This window comes from Onychomys torridus, chromosome 4 (assembly GCF_903995425.1).
Source record: "Onychomys torridus chromosome 4, mOncTor1.1, whole genome shotgun sequence".
NCBI lineage: Eukaryota > Metazoa > Chordata > Mammalia > Rodentia > Cricetidae > Onychomys > Onychomys torridus.
Genome location: NC_050446.1, coordinates 123,171,148 through 123,192,618, shown reverse-complemented (window position 1 = coordinate 123,192,618; position 21,471 = coordinate 123,171,148). Strand labels below are relative to the sequence as shown.

The window sequence follows — 21,471 nt, the reverse complement described above, 5'->3', positions numbered from 1 at the left end:
TTGTCCACCTCCCATCTCTTTCTCTTCCTTCACTCTCGTCTCCAGGGACTGGTCTCTGTGCCTTCTCTCCCCTCCCCTCAATAAACCTCCCATGTGGGCCTGTTGTGTGGTGTGACTCCTTCCCGCTCCACACCGTTTTTAAAATACAACAGTTAGCACATACATGATTAACATTTCTTAGTAGGCTGCTAACTGTGAAGTCAAGGACATTGTACATTGTTTATTTTTAATAAATAGGCCTGCCTCAGTAATTGTCTTGCCAGAGGGATAGCTTACATCGTCTCGTATAATCTTCACAACTGTCATTATCCTTACTTTGCTATGGAGAAACAAGCAAGGGCCAGCCAGTCCAGCCAACCAACTCCAGAACACGCATTTTCACTGTGCTCATGTATTCCCAAATTCACTCTGAACTGGGCCTTGATTTGTCAAAAGTATCAAAGCTCATTAGTTTCCATGTTTGTTTTTTAACATGTCCTTGTATTCCCCTCATAACTGATGCTTGCTATGCCTTTCAGATTTTAAAGAATGTGGAGTCTTCCAGAAATGTTCAGCCACATTTCCTAGAATTTTTGCTATCCCTTGGCTGGTCAGTAGATGTGGGCAGACACCCTGGTTGGACGGGACATGTGTCCACCAGTTGGTCAATTAATAGTTGTGATGATGGCGAAGGGTCGGAACAAGGTAAAGCTCGTAAATAGCTGTTAAGTGTTTCTTGTTTGGTTACTCTTTCTCCCCCTCCCCTTTCCCATGAACCTTTACATGTTAAACAGATGATATGGAGGAAAAGTCTTCTTTCCCCAGTCCTAGTCTTCATGGATCACGTTTAGTTTGTATATTCTTCATTTTTAAAGTTACCTATTTTGTGTAGGAGGGTTGGGTAAGGAGGGGAGTGCATGAGCCTGTGGATGTCAGGACCACCTGAGGGAGTGCTCACTCTCTCCACTGTGTGAGTTGCAGGTATGAACACAGGTCGATGGGCTTGGAGGCAAGAGCTTTTACCTTCAGAGCCTTCTTGCCACCCCTAATTTGTCTGTTCTATAGATGTTTCTTCTGTGTGTGTGAAAGTTGTAATGGTAGGGTAAACTAATCCAAAATTAACTTCTTAATTATCACTGTGCTGATGTGTCCCAGTTTATATGTGAACAAATAAATACAGCTTCCTATAAAATGTTAATAAGCCTAAGATATGTCTAATAAACAAAAGTTTCTGTTTAATAAATGGTTTTTGCTACTGGATTTTTTTTTTTTTTTTTTTTTTTTTTTAAAGAGAGAGAGACTCCCTGTGTATGCCAGGCTAGCTTGGAGCTCAGAGGGGTCAGCCTGTGTCTCTTTGTCTTGGGAAAAAAGAATGTTTGATACACTGTAGTCTGAATCTATCTCAGGTTCCTACCCATCTCCACACAGCCTTTGGAGAATCTGTAACCAGGCTAACAAGGAGCAGTACAGACTGAAACTTGAGGCAGAATTGAGCTCACTGTTCCTAGGCTCCTTAGGTTAAGTGAACAATCTTCAGCATTCTTATCTCAAGATATACTAGCTCAGAATTTCCCTTCAGCTTCATTGTAAACTGATCTCTAGTTTCTTCTAATTTTTACTCAAGTTGGAGTAAAGTATTTTGGAATATATCATAATTTTAATTTCCATGTACCCATTAAATTAAATTACTATAAGTAGAATTAAGAATATGCACATTTTTCATTTTTATAAATAGGTCACTAAGCATGGTGGGGCTTTTGTATATATGGTATTGGGAGCTGAACTTACAGCCTCACATGTGCTAGGCAAACTACCACTGAGTAGAATTTTTTGCACCATTTTATAAATAAGTCCTTCTAACACTTATGGTTTTAAGTGACAGAAAACATGAATGAAACTACCTGAGATTTTTATTAATTAAAAAAAATATTGGCCCGGCATGGTGACTCATATCTTTAATCTCAGCACTTGGGAGGCAGAAGTAGGTGGATTTCTCTGAGTTCAAGTCTAGCCTGGTTCTTATAGAGAGTTCTAGGCTAGCCAGGGCTGCGTAGTAAGACCTTGTTTTAAAAAAAGTGTGTGTGTGTGTGTGTGTGTGTGTGTGTGTGTGTGTGTGTGTGTGTGTGTAAATATGTGTGTACATGTGTACATGCGTGGCACACTACACAGGTAAGGATAAGAGGATAATTCTGTAGAGTCAATTTTCCTTTCACCTTCACATGGTTCTAGGGCTTGAGCTCAGGGTGTTAGGCTTTGCAGCAAGCACTTTTACCCACTAAACCAATCTCATGGGCCCTGGCTTAAATTTTGAAGAAATTCCAAATTGGTTAAGTGTTTTATGTAAGTCTTTTATGCATTGTATTTGCAATTTTCTGTTAGATCTGTTCTCTGAATTTTTGCTTAGTCCCTACTTATCTTCTTAGTAAAGAAAGGCGGTGGGGGCGGGAGGGGGGAGGACAGGGGAACCCATGGCTGATGTGTAAAATTGTTATTTTTTTATTAAAAGGTAAAAAAAAAATGGCAGTTTCAGACTTTACATGCATACACCACCATAGCAAGAAGAGGAGAATAGCTGGGCTGCAGTCTCTTTTCTCCCTAACCCCTGACTCTGATAGAGTACACTTCAGCTCCAGGCCTACTCCAGAGTAGGATCAGGCAGAGTAGATATTCTGGTCCTTTGCAGAAAAAAATCACTATCTTATCCTTTGCAGAAAGAATTGTGTCAACCTCTGCTCTAAATTTCTTGCCTTCCACATCTTCACCAGCATTAAGTATCTTCTGATATGTTAGGTGAAATCTTTCTTAGTTTTGTTTTTTCATTTGACACACCAATCAGAGATCCCCTCTTCCCGCCTTCTCCCCCTCCAGCCTTCTCCCCCAACCGACCTCCCACTCCCCCCGCCACAAGAAGGCAAAGCCTCCCAGGGGAAGCACATCCAGTAGAGGCTAGTCTAAGCCCTTCCCCTTGCCTCAAGGCTGCATAAGGTGTCTCATCATAGGTAGTGGGCTCCAAAAAGCCCCTCATGCACCAGGGGTGGATTCTGATTCTACTATTCCCTTCCCCAAAATCTATGTGCCATCTTTCTGTGAAGGTCCTGGTCTTTTATGTCATACTGTGGTTATTATATGCTCATTTTAACTGATACTTAGACTAGTTCAGACTGTTGTAACTCATTTTTTCTGCCTACTAAAACTCCCTGTATGTTTTTACATCACTGATTACCAGAGAAGGGAGAGTATCCAGGTCTGCTGTAATTTCACAAACTAGGAAATTATTATATAAAATTACTGTATGGACACTTAAATGACACTCATGGTTTGTTCTTTTCACCTACAGATTGGTTCTCGTTGGAACTGTCATTGCTTTATTAACTGGCTGGGGTTCATAAACAGGAGGTGAAGGTGCCCAGCTTTTCTTAAGTACTGATACATTGTTCCTTATTCCCAGATGAAGTAACTTCCTCTGAAGACGCTGGGGCTAGCATTTTCAATGGGCAGAAGAAGGTGCTGTACTATGCTGATGCCCTGACGGAAATAGCTTTCGTGGTTCCTTCTCCTGTGGAGTCCTTAAGTAAGAGCATGCTTTTGCATAGTGCTATTTTAGGATCTGTTTGTATATTCACTATTTGGTGTGTTATGCATTGGAGGAGATTTTGAAGTCATCAGAGGCATTCTTTAGCTTCTAATCAAGGGTAGATGCAGTGGTTTCTGAAGGACCAGGTGGCTGGGAAAAAATTCTTTAGCCGGCCTTTTCCAGCAGGCATCCAGCAGTACTCCTCTCACACAAAACCTTTTCAGATGAGCTTTCAGTTTCATACACTGGCGCCTGCGCTAGGTGGGGTCTGACCCCTTCCTGGAGTATCTTCACAGCACATTCCTCCTGTTGCTCCCATATAACGTGACAGCTTCTTCTTAGTGCTGCTGTTCTCATTGCTTTGTCCACGATTTTAATAACATTCATGTTCCTTTCCTGGCTGAACGGTACCATGTCCCAGTCTTGACTACTTCTGCTCTCAGTTCCTGTGTAATCTAGCTAGAAGCAGCCAGCACTAACCCCTATGCCACCGGATGCTGTGCTGGTTTGAATTGTTGTCTGCCAAGTAAATTAGTCCATTTTTTAATTTCAGTCTCATTGAGTTTTTCAAGACATGGATAGAATGTAGGCTTTTTTTTTTTTTTTTTTTTTTTGCTAGAATGTAACATGAATGGCCTCTGGTCAGTCCCTAGTAGAATCCTTGTTCTGAAACTCAATGAGCAGTCCTTACTGTCTGAATCTCTGTTGGCATTTCTGATCCTACTAGACATGACCATTAAGCTCTACTTAGAGCATTTGAGCATCTCCAAACATCCCCTGCATATGAGTTCTTAAGTCCTAAGAACCACATGGTCAAGTTTGGTCACAGAAGCTACTCTACTTGTTTGCTATCAGTTTTCTGTAATAGTTTTTTGTTTGACCTCGTTTGCTTTCTATTACTGTGACATGACACCAAAAAATCAAGACGGGAGGAAAAGGTTTATTACATCTTAAAGGTGAGAGTTCATCATCAAGGAAAGCCGGGGCAGGAGCTCAAGCAGGAACCTGGAATCAGTGCTAAATTAAAGCAGAAACCACATAGGGATGCTGCTTACTGGCTCTATCCCAGGCTTCTATTCAGCTACTTTTGTTAAACAGCTCAGGCCCACTTGTGGAGAGGTGTCACATCCACTGTGGGGTGAGCCCTCTTGAATCAATTAGCAATTTAAAAATACCCTAAAGACATGCCCGCAGGCCAGTCTGATCAAGGCAGTTGATCATTTGAGGTTCCCTCTTCCCAGACATGTGGAGAGGAAAGCTAACCTAGACAGTGTTCATTACAGAGATATCTGACAGGAATGAGGGAGAAGGGTTCACTTTTGGTTGATGGTTCAGAAATTCTCATCCCCATGATGATAATGGCATGACCCAGTGGCTTACTCTATGGCCATGGGAGCAAGTAGATGACTTCTCACCATGGCAGATCAGGAAACAGGCAGCAGGGTCAGAACCAATGTCTAGGTACTTCAAAGGACCGCTCCCAATGACCTAGTCTCCCCTGCAAAGCTTCACCCCTTCCACAGCCTGCCAGAATAGTGCCACTGATGAAGAAGGGTTCCAAACATGACTGTGAAGGCTGTTACATATTGAAAACATAGCAGAGCATACTTAAATAGGATAACTTATTTTTTGGCTATTACATTTTCATGAATATATGTTGTGCTGTGTGTATATTTCCCTACCAGCCTTTTGCATATCCCTCCATATACATAGTTAATTTGAAATTCAGCATGAGAAAAAAACATGCTGTAGCTTGTCTATCTCCCCCCACCCCATTACACTCTCTTGTTCCCTTCTCACATCAGGCTTATTCCTTTCTCTTGTTCTTCAGGTCAGAGATTTTTTGTATGTTTAGCTATCATGAGAAAATTAGATGGTTGTCTTTAGTAGTCATTTCATTGGACACCAGAATCTTTAATTCCATCTTATTTCCTGTATGTGGCATAATTTCATTTTTCTTTATGCATCCATCTAATGATAGGTATCAAATATTCTTTAAGTACAACCGCATTTCAGCCCTAGTTTTGTCTGTCATCTAACTTAGTCTGTACAGGCTTTGCTTTCTGCTTTGCTTTCTTAGATTATGAATGAAGCCCTTGGTTCCCATGTGGGAACTTTTATATGGAGCCCCATATAAACTTAACCGCTAGCAGGACTTCATGATGACATCATGATGATTTTTGGACATTCAGCAGCCTAGAAAAAATGGCACACACACTGTTCTTATGGATTAAGTATGATTACTCTTTCTTAATCTAAAGTAACAGGTTTATTTTGCTTAAAATATTGTGTGGGCCTGAAGAGATGGCTCAGCCTTTAAGCACACCTCTTTCAGAAGACCTGAGTTCAGTTCCCAGCACCCATGCTGGGTGGCTCAACTACCTGTAACTCCAGTTCTAGATCCTACAGCTTTTTCTGGCTTTTCTGGGTATATACACAGACACATAAATTTAAAATATTGGTCTTTTTGCAGATTAAGCCCATTTCTTCTTGTCTGGCTAGACAGTAAGTAGAAAATGTCACGTTTTCCATTGAGACCATTTGAAATGTGAGATATACATAACACTTGATAGTCTCATCTCCAGAGTAAAGACTTGTACTTGACCTTGATTTCTCACTGTAAGTTCCCATGTTTCATACTCTCTCATTTTTGTCCCTCATAGAATGGGCCTTCCATGATCAGTATCTTAGTGTTTAATCTGCCTTCCATACAAAGCTGTGATCTGCCTCCTTATTCCAGCAGTTGAGGCCCAGCTGTTTTGTGGGTTGAGTACCTGCCTGGTTTCTTTGGTTGAACAGCCTGCTCCAGCAAGTCTTCCCAGACCTAGAACCTTCGCTCACACTGGCTTCCCACAGTTGGGTCTTAGCCTGTGATCATGATATATGCCTAATGCCACTTGCCATTTGTGTGCTGTGACTCAGCTTCTGTTAATATTCATATTCATAGTCTGGGACTAGAAAGAAGGCTCTGATTTAGAATATTTGTTGCTCTTTCAGATGATCTGGGTTTGATTTCCTGTATCTATGTGGTAGCCCTACAACCATCTATAACTCCAGTTACAGGGAATTCAATGCTCTCTTCTGACTTCCTTGAGCACCAAACATACATGTAGTGCATATACATGTGTGCAGGCAAAACATTTGTTTGCATAAAATGACATATCTCTATTTTCCTGGGGGTTTTGTTCATTTCGTTTGTTTTTTTCTCCCACCAGATTGTTCTTTAAATTCAGACTAGGTCCTTGTGGCTTTCAGGTGTTTCAGTGTCTACTTAGGATGGTGCTTTTGATTGAATATATAAGTAATTCAGAGAATAACAGCTAGCTTTGAATTCGTAGATTTTTAGGCTTACCTTAGTTACCCTGTAGAGCAGGATATGACGAACTATAGCACACAAACCAGATTCCGTCAAGGATGAGCTTTATGGTTATTAAAAGATTAAGATATTTCTTTTATGTGTATGATTGTTTTGCTTGTGTGTATTATGTGCACTCATGCATACCTTTTGTGCCCCTGAAGGCTAGAAGAGGGTAGGGATCCCTTGGAGTTAAAGATGGTTGTAAGCTACCTTGTAGGTGCTGGGAACCAAACCCAGTTCCTCTGCAAGAGCAGCCATTGCTCTTAACTGCTGAGCTGTTTCTTCAGTCTCAAGTTTTACATTTTTTCAAGTGTTATAAAATGCAAAGAAGAGTATGCTGCAAAGACCTCTATGACCAGCAAATCCTACAATAAGGTCACCTGCTCCTTCATAGGATGTCTGCCAGGACTTGCTATGTAAACAGTGCTTTGCTTTCAGTTACTTAGGGTAGTTAGACTAGTTAACATATTAAACTTCTGCTCCATATTTTTTTCTTTATCTTGTAGCTGATTCTTTGGAAAGTAATATCTCAGACCAAGATAGTGACTCAAATATGGATCTCATGCCTGGAATTCTGAAGCAGCCACCCCTGACACTTGAGCTGGTCCCCAACCACACAGACAGTCTTAATTCCTCACAGAGGGTAAGTTGTTGTATTGATTCACCCCAGATTTTGTGGTGAAGTGGCAGTAATTGTAGGACCAAGTCTGAAAGTCTCTCATTTGTCATAATGGAGGAGGTGTTGTAGCAAGAGTACTGATTCATTAACTGAAGTATTTTAAAATGAAGTCATGAAGTTCTCATTTTTCTAATCTATAATGAATAGTTGGTTCTAAGACAGTGTTTTCCTTGTATTTGGCATTCTGGTGTCGTGGTCATTTCTCTTGCTCACGCCTGTTTAAGCTGAGTATTCTGTATCCACAAGCATTAGAGCAGGAGCTGTCTGTGGATTTTGTAATCTCACACTATTCAGCTAGGAACTGACTGCAAAGCTGGCGGCACTGGGGGGCTCAGTGCCGCAGTTCTCCTTTGTCTGGTGCTTTGCTTTCAGCCATTTAAGACCCATGCTCAACTGTGGTCTAAAACATTAAAAGGAGCATTGCAGAAATAAGCAATTTGTAAGTTTAAAATAATGTAGCATTCTGGATAGCTTGGTGAAATCTCACAATATGCTGCTTCTTCCAACCTGGGATGTTAATCATCCTTTTGTTCAGTATCTGTATACCGTATATGCTACCCTACCCCACCCTCATCTATCGCTTTAGTATTGCTTTGGTGTCATGGAATGTAGTTCTGCAATGCTTATTTTCTTTGTCATAGTGTTTTACTGTGTCTCATGTGAGCATTGCATCACCTTTTGTCATCACAGGAAGAGGGATGAATATAGTATGGTAAGGTTTCTTGAGGGAAAGAGAGACCAAATCCACATAGGCTTTTACTGAGACATACTGTAATTGTTCTGTTTTACTATTGTTACATTTATTTCAAGGGTGTTTCTCTCTCTCTCTCTCTCTCTCTCTCTCTCTCTCTCTGTGTGTGTGTGTGTAGTTGTACACTGGAAACAAAATATGTATAGTATTGGGTAGTAACTGTGATTTCAAGAACCCATGGAGAGTCTTTGGATGTACCCCCATGGATAAGGGGGGTACTACTGTTTATGGCTAAATCTATTAAGTATGCACACAACTCTTACTACATAGGAAGAGCCTTTTGCTTTTATACTTATCAGCAAATGTTATCTCTTTATCTGTGTTTACCCCTTAATCTTTATTGAAAAATGACCAAGTAAGTGGTAACAATTCATGATCAGGCTGTAATAATAGGATTGATTTAAAACAAATACTAAAGAAGATGAAGTGTAAACCTGACCAAAGTCATTCCTGAATTTATATGGGATTTTAGTTTGGTTCCTTACACAGCAAAAATTGTTACTGCCCCCTCCGCTCTGCCCCCCAGTATTAGGGATTAAGTTTAGAGACTCACACATGCTAGCCAAATGTTCTACTAAGTTATAACCCCAGTCCTCTTGTTTTTATTTTGAGACAGGATCTACTAAGTTGCCCCAGCTAACCTGGAACACATTATGTAGCTCAGGCATTGTTTTCCTGCCTCAGCTGCCTCACTATGTAACTGTGAAGATTATTTTTAGCATAGATACATGTTAATGTAGTCGGAAGTTTTCCTGTGTCCGGCTTGGTCCCACAGCCACTTGGACAAGTAAACACACAGATGCCTATGTTACTTAAAAACTGTATAACCTAATGGCTCAGGCTTCTTGCTAGCTAGCTCTTATAACTTAAATTAACCCATTTCTATTAATCTGTGCTTTGCCACATGTTCCACGGTGTTACCTCTGTGCCATTACATGCTGCTCCCTGGACTGTGGGATGTCGTCTTCTTTGCCTCCTTTCTCCTTTCACTATCTCCCTTGGATTTTCCATCCTGCCCTGCCATGGGCCAAACGGCTTTATCAACTAGTCAGAGCAACACATATTCACAGCAGAAAGACATCCCACAGCATGATAAGAAGTCTTGGCCGGGCGGTGGTGGCACACGCCTGTAATCCCAGCACTCGGGAGGCAGAGGCAGGCGGATCTCTGTGAGTTCGAGGCCAGCCTGGTCTACATAGTGAGTTCCAGGACAGCTTCCAAAGCTACAGAGAAACCCTGTCTCAAAAAAAACAAAAACAAAAGAGAAAAAAGAAAAGTCTCCACCATTAAAATTATTTAGTAAAAATATCAAGTTATATGACTCCTACTAACAGACTGATTTTAAACTTGAAGAGGTTAAGAGGCCTCACAGAACACAGTTGGAAAGGAGTAAGGAATGCAGACATGTGGTGGCTGCTTGCCCTAACTTCCATGTTCTGAGTGCTAACGGTTGTGCCCTCACACTCAGAGTGACAGCTCTTAAAGTATCTTGCTTTTTTTTATGTATTCTTTTCAGACTAGGGAAAACAAAAAACTGGGCTGGAGAGATGGCTCAGAGATTAAGAGCACTGACTTCCAGAGGACCCAGGTTTAATTCCCAGCAACCACATGGCAGCTCACAACTATCTGTAACTCCAGTTCCAGAGGATCTGACACCCTCATACAGACATACATTAAATAAATAAATCTTTTATAAAGGAAAAAACAAAACTGTTTAATACTTGGTGAGGAGACTGTCTCAGCAAACCCTGAACAGAAGTAAGCCTCAAAACATGATAAAGTACTCTGAATAAAGAGCAGCTAGTGTCCTCTCTGCAGGTGGAGGGGAGCTCCAAGATGTCTGCTCTTTCTCCTGCTTCTTGGTGGAGGAGTGGAGTTCTAACACAGAGAAGTAAGGCAAAACATAAAAATCGGAAAGCAAAGAGTAAAACTGTAACAGTCGATGGCTTGTACTCTGGCCTCCACACATGTGCACACTAACCAAATGTACATGTATACACATACAAAGAAAATACTGAAAGCATCAAGAGAGAATCACCACATCATGTATAAAGGAAGAAACATTAGGTAAATGCAGATTTATTTCTTCAACAGGATCTTTTTAGAGAATTTTGTTTTCTTTTTCTTTCTGTCTGTCTTTCTCTTTCTTTTTTTGAGGTGGGGGTTGTTTTTGTTTTCAAGACAAGTTTTTTTCTGTGTATCATTGGCTGTCCTGGAACTCAGTTTGTAGACCACTCTGGCCTAAACTCAGAGATCCACCTGCCTCTGCCTCTCGGAGTGCTGGGATTAAAGGGGTGTGCTGTAACACCCAGCTCTTTTTCTTTCATTTTTGAGATTATGATATAGTTATATCATTTTCCCTTCTTTCCTCCCTCCAAGTCTTCCCAAATACCCCTCCTTGCTCTCTTTCAAATTCATGGCATTTTTTTTTTAAAGCTAACTTCTCTCTCCATCCTCAACAGAAACTTTTTAAAACCATAAAGAATGATGTATTTTGTAAGGCAACCGTCAACTCAGACTAGTGTACGCCTCAAAATGGCCATATTTGAAAGAAAAACTTCTGTGGTAAAAACAGGCTAAAAGAACTCATGACCACTAAACTAGCTCCATAGAAGATACTGAAAGGAATCCTTTGGGCTAAATAGAAAGTTAAATACATCTACAAGGATACAGGAGCGAGCAGACTTTTAGTTAAGCAAAAGAGAAATACAAAAACACCATTCTAAGACCAACAAAATGACAGGATTTAATGCTGTCCTATTAATAATACTCTTCAATAGTATTGTGGTCTCATTTCTCCAATCAAAACACAGACAACAGATTGAATTTTAAAGAGAGAATGTTGTGCTGCCAAGAAACACACCACAAAAGACAGATAAAACTAACTAACTACCTTAGGGTTAAAGGATGGAGAAAGGTAATCCACTCAAATGGAATGAGGAAAAAAGCCTTTGTTGTTGTTCTAAATCTGATAAAAATACACTTCAAACCAAAATTAGTCAGAAGACTCCCTCCATACTCTTCAAGGGAACAGTCCATTAAGGGGACATTGTAATTCTAAAACATCCATTGAAAATGCATGCACACAGTTTCATAAAGCAAATACTACTAAATGTAAATTCACACATTAACCCTAGCATAGTAAAAGTATCCAATTTTCACCATTTAACAGGTCATCCCAAAAAATAAAACAAAAAATAAACAGGAAAACATCATCTAATAGGATATTAAAGCAAATTTTAACAGGTATAAAAACTAATGGCAATTGAATAATGAGTAAGTCACTGAAGAATAAGGAAATACAAAAATCCCTAGTATCAACTGAAAATGAAAACACCAATACCAAAAATATGGGATACAATGAAAGCAGGCCTAAGAGGAGGATTATAGCTGTTAAGTGCCCACATATGAGAAATCAGATAGATTTCAGATAAACTAACACTTTACCCTGAGATCCTGGAAAAATAACAGACCAAACCTACAATCCTTAGACAGAAAAATTAAGATGAGAGCAAAAATTAATGAAATGGCCGGGCGGTGGTGGTGCATGCCTGTAATCCCAGCACTCAGGAGGCAGAGGCAGGTAGATCTCTGTGAGTTCGAGGCCAGCCTGGTCTACAGAGTGAGTTCCAGGACAGCCTCCAAAGCTACAGAGAAACCCTGTCTCGAAAAACAAAAAACAAGACCAAAAAAAAAAAAAAAATTAGTGAAATGGAAATAGAAAAACAGTACAAAGAATCACTACAAGAAAGAGTTGGTTCTTTCACAAGATAGACAAACCTTCAGCCAAGCTAACTGAAAGAAAGCCAGGTGATGGTGGCACACAACTTTAATCCCAGCACTTGGGGAGGTAGAGGCAGGTAGATCTCTGAGTTTGAGGCCAGCCTGGTCTACAGAGTGAGTTCCAGGACAGTCAGGGCTACACAGAGAAACCCTGTCTGGAAAAACAAAAAGGAAAAAGAAGAAAGGAGAAAGAAAGAGAAGTCACAAATGAATAAAACTAGAACTGAAAGCCAAGCAGATGGTTTCTTACAACATATAACGATGAAATTCAGAAAATCATCAGGACATGTCTTAAAAATGTGTATTACACAGAAAATCTAAAAAAACACGGACAATTTTCTAGGTACATAAGGCATACCAGAATTAAATCAAGGTAAGATCATTTTAATAGATTTAGAACAAGCAACATTGTTGAAAGACTTAAAGAAATCTTTCCTAAAAGAGAGCCAGCCTGGATTAGCTTCACTGCTGAAAACACTGACTTTGAAAGAACTAACACCAGTGCTTCTCAGGCTGCTAACAACAGGAAAGGACAGAGCACTCCCAGAGTCTTTTCTGATATCAAAAACAAGACACAGACACAACAGAAGGAAGAGTATAGACCAAGCTACATAGCTACAGAAATTCTCAACAAAATATTTACATGTCCAAATCAAGACTGCATTGAAAAGATCATTGATCTTGATCAAGTTGTCTTTATTCTAGAGACTTAGCTATGGCTCTACATACAAAAATCAATAAATGTAATAATATACTACATAAACGTTTTCTCAAGGATAGAAATCAGATGATCACCTCAATAGATTGAGAAAAGCCTTATGACAAGATCTGAATCCCTTCATGATAAAAGCCCTGAAGAGGGACTGAAGAGATGGTTCAGAGATTAAAGCAATTACTGCTCTTGCGATGATTGGCTTTGGTTCCCAGCATCCATGTTGGGTACCTTACAACAGCCTATCACCCCAGCTCCAGGGAATCCAGTGCTCTCTTCTAATGTGATAAATCCACATTTAAGTTCTGAGTATTAGGGAAATTTGTTAGGGTAAATTGAGGAAATACACTCACAATACTCAATACAGAATGGAGTAGACAGCTGAAGTCATCTTCTGATCTGACTGGGAGTGAATCCACCTGGCAGTTCAATCACACCAGGAAGCAGGCAGCAGGGAGAAGGGGCTTGTGACCCTCTTCCTTTCCTTTAAGAGGTCACATACAACAGCAGGAAGCACCACCTCCTTCAGGCCTGTATAGCCCAAGGTCATGGGCGGAGCAGATACTACTACACTCCTCTGTCATCCTAGGGCACACAAAGACACACAGATACATAAATAAAAAAAATATGGCTGCAACTAAAAGAACTAAGCTAGTCTCAGAAAAACATGTTCTTTTTTGTGGGTTCTGGATTTTGAATAGTCACATAAAATTATGTATGTATATAAAAAAGAAAGTAGACATGAAATTATGTGGAGCAACAAAAGGAACAAACAGAAGTGGGGAGAAAAAGTAAAAGATCCCAATGGCCACTGGCTTATGGATCATTAAATAATAAAATTTATGTACTAAGAACATCATGCGTAATAATAAATGCACCTTAAAATATTGACTTAAGACACACACCAAAAATAGTTCATTAAAAATAAACCAGTTAAGCTGGGCAGTGGTGATGCATTCCTTTAATCCCAGCACCCTTGGGAGGCAGAGTTAGGCAGATCTCTGTGAATTCAAGGCCAACCTGGTCTACAGCTCGAGATCTAGATCAAAACCACATGGAGAAACCCCATCTCAAAAACAAACAAAAAAACAACCAAACCAAAAAAAACATGCAAAGTTTATTGCTATTCATGCAAATTGTAATTGTTTAGTATTCCTTTGATACTTAAAAGTTGTATCTTTTTTTATTTACTTGGTATGTGTGTGTATCCCATCTGCACATGTGTGCATATATGCCATTATGTGTGTGTAGACATCAGAGAACAACTGACTTCTAGAACTTGGGTCATTAGACTTGATGGCAAGTGCCATCTCCCTGGCTCCTCCTCTCATGCTGATAAACTTCATTTCCCTTTCTAGCTCCTAAGTGGAGATAATGAAAAAGAGCTTATTTTGGCAAATTTATTTCACACTTTTTTCCCAAGTGGCTTTGGTGACATAGACATGTCACTAGGCATCTTAGTAAGTGTTTGACCAGGTAGTTTTAAAAAATTTTTTTATCCTCTCTTCTTCATATAGCTCAGTCCCAGTTCCAGAATGAAGAAGCTGCCTCAGGGTCGTCCTGTGCCTCCCCTTGGACCTGAGACAAGAGTGTCTGTAGTCTGGGTGGAACGCTATGATGATATAGGTACTGTATGAGGAAAGAGGGTTTCTCTCAGAATGATTAAGATGACAGTGACTTGCCAAATGTCTGAAAAGGGTAGATACAGAGACTTGCAATTCATAAACCTGGGTTTTTATTCCAGCCTCTCTACCCATTTTCAAGAATCCTGTTAACTGGGCATGGTGGCTCTTGTCTTCTAGTTTTGATAGAGTAATAGATACAAAGCTGTTAGCTGTTTCGTTGGTCTCCCAGCAATGTTCCCAGTCTTCCCCAGAGGCTCTGGGCCACCTTTTCCATGTGCACAGGCTGTCTCATTTTTATATAATTGCTTCCTTTGTCCTTAAAAGTTCTGAATGGAAAGTTTCTTAGGATTTTTTTTATATGTGACTTAAGAACCTCAGAAATGCACGCTTGGCCTAGAACCCTATCCAGCTCAGAGTTTGTAGGAAGGTGTTACAGCTGCTTCTAACCAAGCCCTCCCAGCCACAGCTTATATTCTCTGAAAGCCTCTGCTTTAGGTGAACTCGGCCAAAACACATTGTGAAAAGACGATTGTTTTTATGTGGGAGGCATTAGGATTCTACAATGTGGTGTAGTGCAGATGGTACTTGTTGCTGTCTGTGAAGAGGTTAGGAAATGAATTTGGGAGAATCAAGTGGTGGTAACAATCATGTTCTTTTCTTCCAGAAAACTTTCCCCTCTCAGATCTGATGACAGAGATCAGCACTGGTGTGGAGACCACTGCAAATAGCAGCACTTCTCTGAGGTATCGCCTCTCATTTGCTCGAGTCCATCTGCATGTCTGTTTTTGTCTGTTGGTTACAGCTTAATAAAGGATAAAAGATTATAATCAAACAGCAGTTAAAGGAGCTGGAGAGGTGGCTTAGTGGTCAGGAACACTTGTTCTTGCAGAACACGTTTTTGTTCTCAGCCCCCACATGGTGGCTTACAACCACCTGTGACTCCAATTCCAGGGGATCCACCTTCCTCATCTGACCTCTGAGGGCACCAGGCACACATGTGCACATACTTACATGCAGGCAAAATACTCATAGAAATAATAAATTAAAATTTTAAATAAAGAGTCAAAGGGCTGGCAAGATAGCACACTTGTGGCCCTGTTTTCCATGTTTGAACATTTGATAGACTAGTGAATACAGTTGTTAGCTGTTCCACTTGTCTCCCAGTTAATTCTCAGTCTCCCCAGGAGCTCTGGGGAGGGAAAGCCAGCATATGAGATGCTTAGAAAAAAAACAAAATTAAAAATTTACCTTATTGAAATACAGTTGTTATTAAAAAAAAAAGTTCTACATATTTGGCAAGTTTAATCTGTTAAGTTTGGAGGTATAGTATACACATAAACCCGTCACCACAGTATATTCTGTAAACATACATATCATCTCCCGAAGTCTTCTGCCACCCATGGTGTCATTTGTTGTTGTTGTTGTATTTGCTCTGCTTTCTTAGATTTTTAACACAAGGCCGTATTATAGCCTTACTTGGTACAGTGGACACTTGATTTCTAGGACTTACTTATTCTGCATAACTGACATTTTGTATTCCTCCAATAAAAACCTTCCTGTCTCCATCTTTAAGCAAGGTGTACTCTCTGACTTTATGTTCTTCAGAGGAGTGCTATTATGTAGAATTTATCTTCTTATGCCTGACTTAATTCTCTTAGCATACTGTTTTCCAGATTTATCCCAACCCCTATCTTGTTAAAAAAAATTTATATATATATATATATATATATATATATATATATCCCACATTGAGCTTTTGCTGTTCCTGCTTGTGCTCCCGGCTCTGCCTTGACACTGTAACAGCCATGCTTCTACTTCTGCAACAGTAGACTGAGCGAAAGTCATGTATTTGGCAGCCAGATGTTTAGCCTTCTGCAATATACTTGCTTGGTCTTTCTAGCCCACATCCTTAGAAGTGGTCTTCTAAGAATTTTTTTCAGACTATTTCTTACTTAAAAAGCCTAACCCCAGGAATAAGTGCTTACAGCCAGTGGTTCCAGGCCGAGGCAGCACAGGTTCCAGGAAGAGGACTCTGGGCAGATTCTGCTCCCCAGGCCCTGGTATGTGTTGTTAAACCTCATGGGAAAGATTCTTGTGACTGAACTAAAAAGACTTTCTTTCCTAAGATCTACAACTCTTGAAAAAGAAGTCCCAGTAATCTTCATCCACCCTTTAAACACTGGATTGTTCCGGATAAAAATCCAAGGAGCCACTGGAAAATTTAACATGGTCATCCCCCTTGTTGATGGGATGATAGTCAGCCGGCGAGCACTTGGTAAGGGCTTTGTGTGCCGAAGGGCTGTGGTCCCAGCTTTCTTTGTTTCCCTCACCTTTAAATTTTAGTTTATTCTTATTCTTTGACAATCTGATACATGTATTTTCACTTCACAGTATCTTGCCTCATTCCCCTTTGTTCTGCTGAGGCTCTGCCAACCTTTCATGTCTTGTGTGACTCACTGAATTTAGATAGGGCTCCCTGTATATGTGTGTGTATGTTGGGGGGGGGGGTTATTGTAGCATAGAATAACAGCAGTTATACCACTGAATGCCTTCTTTAACAGTTTCATAAACCACAGATAAGTAAGGAAGTGGTCTTAATAGTCACTGCAGGTAGAAAATGTTGCCTGCCTAATAAGAAGGGAGTGGGTAGGCCGGGCGGTGGTGGCGCACGCCTTTAATCCCAGCACTCGGAGGCAGAGCCAGGTGGATCTCTGTGAGTTCGAGGCCAGCCTGGGCTACCAAGTGAGTTCTAGGACAGGCGCAAAGCTACACAGAGAAACCCTGTCTCAAAAAAACCAAAAAAAAAAAAAAAGAAAAAGAAAAAGAAAACTGGAAAAAAAAGAAGGGGGTGGGTGGGTAGTATTGTCATCTGTTTAAGCTTTAATCTGGTGATACAAGTGGCCTTCACTGAGTGAACTAACTGAAGAGGAAAACAGCTGTTCTGGCACAGAGGACAAGAGGCTGTGGAAAAGCAGGCTTTGGCTCTGGTCCTGTGCTAATGTCTCTCAGCAGTTTTATCTCTGAGGTGGGAAATCATGGGATTGCAGTGAAAGAGTCCCAGGATTCAGAAAATGGTTCCCTGAACACAGCTCACCTGGTAGTCTATTGACAGATGTTCTTATCTGTTTTCAAGGCTTTCTGGTGCGGCAGACTGTAATAAACATTTGTAGAAGAAAGAGACTGGAGAGTGATTCCTACAGTCCACCACATGTGCGACGGAAACAGAAAATCACTGACATTGTCAACAAGTACCGGAATAAGCAGTTGGAGCCAGAGTTTTATACGGCCCTTTTCCAGGAGGTTGGACTGAAAAACTGCAGTTCCTAGAGCACAGTTTGTCCAGGGCAGTGGACGGCAGTATGGGCTCTGTCATCAAAGCACGACAGTCCTGAAAAATCACTCCCAAGAACTCACTGTTGAATCACCAGAGGAAATACGATGTGAAGCTACTGGCTGGAGGAGCGCCAGCGTTCTGATGAACGGCCCTCACACAGTCACACTCCTGCTGAAAGTGACAAGCATTTTAGCCATAGACTTTCTTTTAAAGTGACAGTTTTAGTAAAATGCAAGCCTTTTGAGGATGAAGGCTTGTATGCATCAGTTAAATACACGCATTGGTAGTGTCAACAGGCTTGCAAGTTAGAGCTGAAGATAGTTTATACCTCGCTTTTTAGGAGGGTGTATTCAAAATTAAAATCAGTCTCAGAATCTTCTAGAACTTTTTAAGGCTCAAGTTGACACCGTGAAGGAAAGAGGCTGCAGCTTTGTCCTCACGTTTTGATCCATTTCTCGCCTGTCACACCGACAGGGTAAAACATAAATGAGTTTTGCTCAGATAAGTCTGACATTAAAATATTTCCTATTTTCTCTCCATATTTAAGCAAGTTGTCCCTCTCATTGCCATGGAGATCTGTTACATGGCTTCAGCTTCTTTGCAGACAGATGGAAATGGAGGCACAGCTGTGTTCTCTCATGGCATAGTAGTCATGTTTGGGGTTAAAAGCTGTGAGCGAGCAGTGGTGCCTCCTTTCTCCATTACTGTTCAGTTTGATGGCATGATGATAGGTTGACGTGGTTCCTCCATTAAATACCAAAAAATGTGAGTTCACAACAGGGGCTGGAAATTACTTGGCTTTATCCATCCTTTATTTCAGGACCAAGCAGCAAGCTGCAGTAGTTGAGGGAGGGTTCTGTTCCTGGTTCAGGAGGAAGTGTCACTCACTCAGTTCTTTCAGAGAGCACCTGGTTCACAGTTCACAGAACCACTGTCCTTTCCTTAGGTGGCGCCTGCTGTTCTTCTCTGGCCTTAGCCAGCTGAAGGCACAAGTCCCTGCCGGGACTCTGGACTATTTCTGTCACCTGACTGCGTCTCTTGTGCCAAGGACAACGCATAGGAGGTGGCCAGAACCAAACTGTTTTAGAAGGACTCCTGTTACAGTGCTCAGTGTATTTTTATGTTCTTTCTCTTTCAGTAAGATTATTTGTCTTAGAAAACAAGAGACATTTATAGTCCAAAGAAGAGTCCTAGTTGAACAGGGGTGCCCCCACTGACCCTCTGTTGTCATTACAGTCTGCAGGTCAGGGTTCCACGGTTTGGGTTGAGGTTCTCTTCTTTTCCTAGGCTATCTGGGCAGTGTTGGACCTGCCCCCTGTGCAGGTACCTCCATTCTAGAAGTGTGTGTTCTGCCGTCTCGGAGCAAGAACCATGGGTGGAGCAGCCTGTGGTCTGCTTTTGCCACCACCCCCTTTTTCTCAGCTCAGGTACAGACACCCCTCGTCTTGCTTGTCCCTCGTGTCATCCTCGAACCCCTGCTGTGAGTCCAGTTTCCACTCAAGGCACATAGTGCTCTGTCTTTGGTTTGTTTTTAAGTCAGGCAATAATCTAAGGTTTCTAGGTGATACCATGGGGTGAGGAATGGTAAAAATTAGTAGTGAGTTTTGCCCTAAAAATATTTTAGTAACTCAGAAGAGGTGAAATTGAACAACTTTTAAGATGCTTCCAGATTGACACTTTATGGGGAAAATGGGTTCTTGTTCTGAGGTGAAAAAAGAATCTATACATACACGTGCAACTTAGAACATTCCAGAGGCTACACATAACTGATATAAAGATGTACTTCCTTCTTGTGATTCTTCTGAAAAACTTTTACTTTGGATATTGTTTAAATGATACTAGAACGGATAATGTATGGGATATATGTGTTGGGGGTGAGCTTACTGGCCCTTCCCCTTCAGTTGGTTCTAATTTCTAACTCTTTGTAATTCTGATGACTTTGGTAAGAGAACAACCATGGCAGATGCAGTTTGAAATCTGGGGTACGTGGTGGTTCCCCAAGGAAGGAGGGCTACACACCCCTAAGGCAGAGAAGTCCTAGTGTGCACAACCATCAGAACTTGGGATGCACCCCCTCACTGGTTCCCTCTGTTCCACACACCATTTGCTCACTGAGGTAAGAGCCTTGGGCCTCAGAGTATGGTTTGGAATCCTGCCCGCTGAGTTCACCCTCCTGCCTGCGCTAAGATCACTTTGAACAGAATCTTGTCAGAGGAACATATATTTGGTTCCTACAATAGTCTTAGTCGTTCACTTGATACATTTGCTACATAGGTTCAGACACTTGGGGAAACACTGGAATCAAAATGGACTGTGGCTTAACTGTTCAGTTGCCATACTTGGAAGCAATCTCAAAGAGGAAAACATTTCTTAAGGTTGTTTGGGCTGGTGGCCCCTCCTGTTTACTTCTGAAGCTGGGGATGGGAAGAGGGTTGCTCCTTTGACTGGGAGACGAGAAACAGGACTCTTAGCCTCTTTGAACCTGGCAGCCACCTTTCTCATTTGTCTAGAGTTTCCTCTTAAGACCTGGGCTTTGGCCCCTTGAAAAGAATCATTACAGGAGCAGGGCAGCGCCTCCCCCAGCTATACAGATGCATGTGCCATGCACATGTGTATATGAGCATCTCCCTCTTCTAGCTCCCCGATTTTAGGGTAACTCCATCTCTGGGCTTACCTATAAAAATACCTACACTTTTGGCTGGCCCTGTTGGTGTCTGGCTCACAGGTAGTAGGACAGCCCGGAAGAATGGCTTCCTGTCTGAGCTAGGGAAGAATCAGGTTCTGCAGACTGACCTCTACAATGATGAGTTTTCCAGGAGTGTTCCTATTGAAAAGTGGAACAACCTCCCCATCACCCCCCCCCCCCCCCAACACACACACACCATCAGCCTTGGGCAGAGCTGGGTAGATGGAGACTACTGTCTTGGAGGTCATTTGACACTCTCCTGGCAACAGTTGTCCCTTATTATTAAAAGCCTGTTCAGGCCGGAACTTCTGTGTTAACAGTGACCATTGGCATCCACTGGTCTGTTCCCAGCACTCCCTGACATCCCCTCTTCCCGAGGAGTCCACCAGGACAGTGGAGTCACTGGTCTCGCTGCTGGCAGAGCCATGCACTGTGTAGGGTTTTCTCAGAATAGCCACCCTTGTTCTTCAGACAAGTTTGTTAGTGATGAGGGAAAATGTGTCATTTGGGATTCCACAGTGCCTTGCATACAGTAGGCGCCCAATACCTATTTGTTGAAGCAAATCAAGTTCTTTGTCCCCACAATGACCAAGGCATCTTCCTCTGAAGGGCTTGGCAACTGTGGCTAAAAATTAAATATCATTATTTGCTCGAAACCATATTTACAATTTGTATGAATTTCGGTATATTGCCAAGATGGGATCTTTTTCCTATTGTATTTTCTGTAAATATTTCTGCCACTGATCTGTAAAGTAAAGGAGATGTAAATATGAAAGTGTGCCTGTGTCCCTCGCTGCCTGTGTTGAATCTGCGTCAGCCTGGGAAGAAGGTGCAGAGCTGTTCGTATTTATGCCTGTCCTTCGTCCACAAGAAACCCACGAGATACTGAATGTAATACAAGCAGTCAATTAAATTTTAAGGAGCTTCTTATCTAATAACTTGGTGTGTCCTTTTGGTTACAGGCCACGGAGCTGGCTCCTGCATGGTCAC

At 41.4% G+C, this 21,471-nt stretch overlaps 1 protein-coding gene across 12 annotated transcripts in view; it reads left to right on the top strand.

Annotated features, from left to right (window-relative positions):
• The window catches only part of Ralgapb (Ral GTPase activating protein non-catalytic subunit beta), a 90,789-nt gene extending 69,533 nt beyond the window's left edge, over positions 1-21,256 (top strand). For all 12 annotated transcript variants that reach the window (XM_036183186.1, XM_036183184.1, XM_036183185.1 and 9 more), the window contains 7 exons: positions 519-684; positions 3,428-3,550; positions 7,418-7,554; positions 14,354-14,462; positions 15,126-15,204; positions 16,588-16,736; positions 17,595-21,256. In XM_036183186.1, coding sequence (XP_036039079.1) covers positions 519-684; positions 3,428-3,550; positions 7,418-7,554; positions 14,354-14,462; positions 15,126-15,204; positions 16,588-16,736; positions 17,595-17,788 — 957 coding nt within the window. In that variant the 3' untranslated portion in view covers positions 17,789-21,256. The remainder of the gene's footprint in view (positions 1-518; positions 685-3,427; positions 3,551-7,417; positions 7,555-14,353; positions 14,463-15,125; positions 15,205-16,587; positions 16,737-17,594) is intronic.
• Positions 21,257-21,471: the final 215 nt, after the last annotated feature.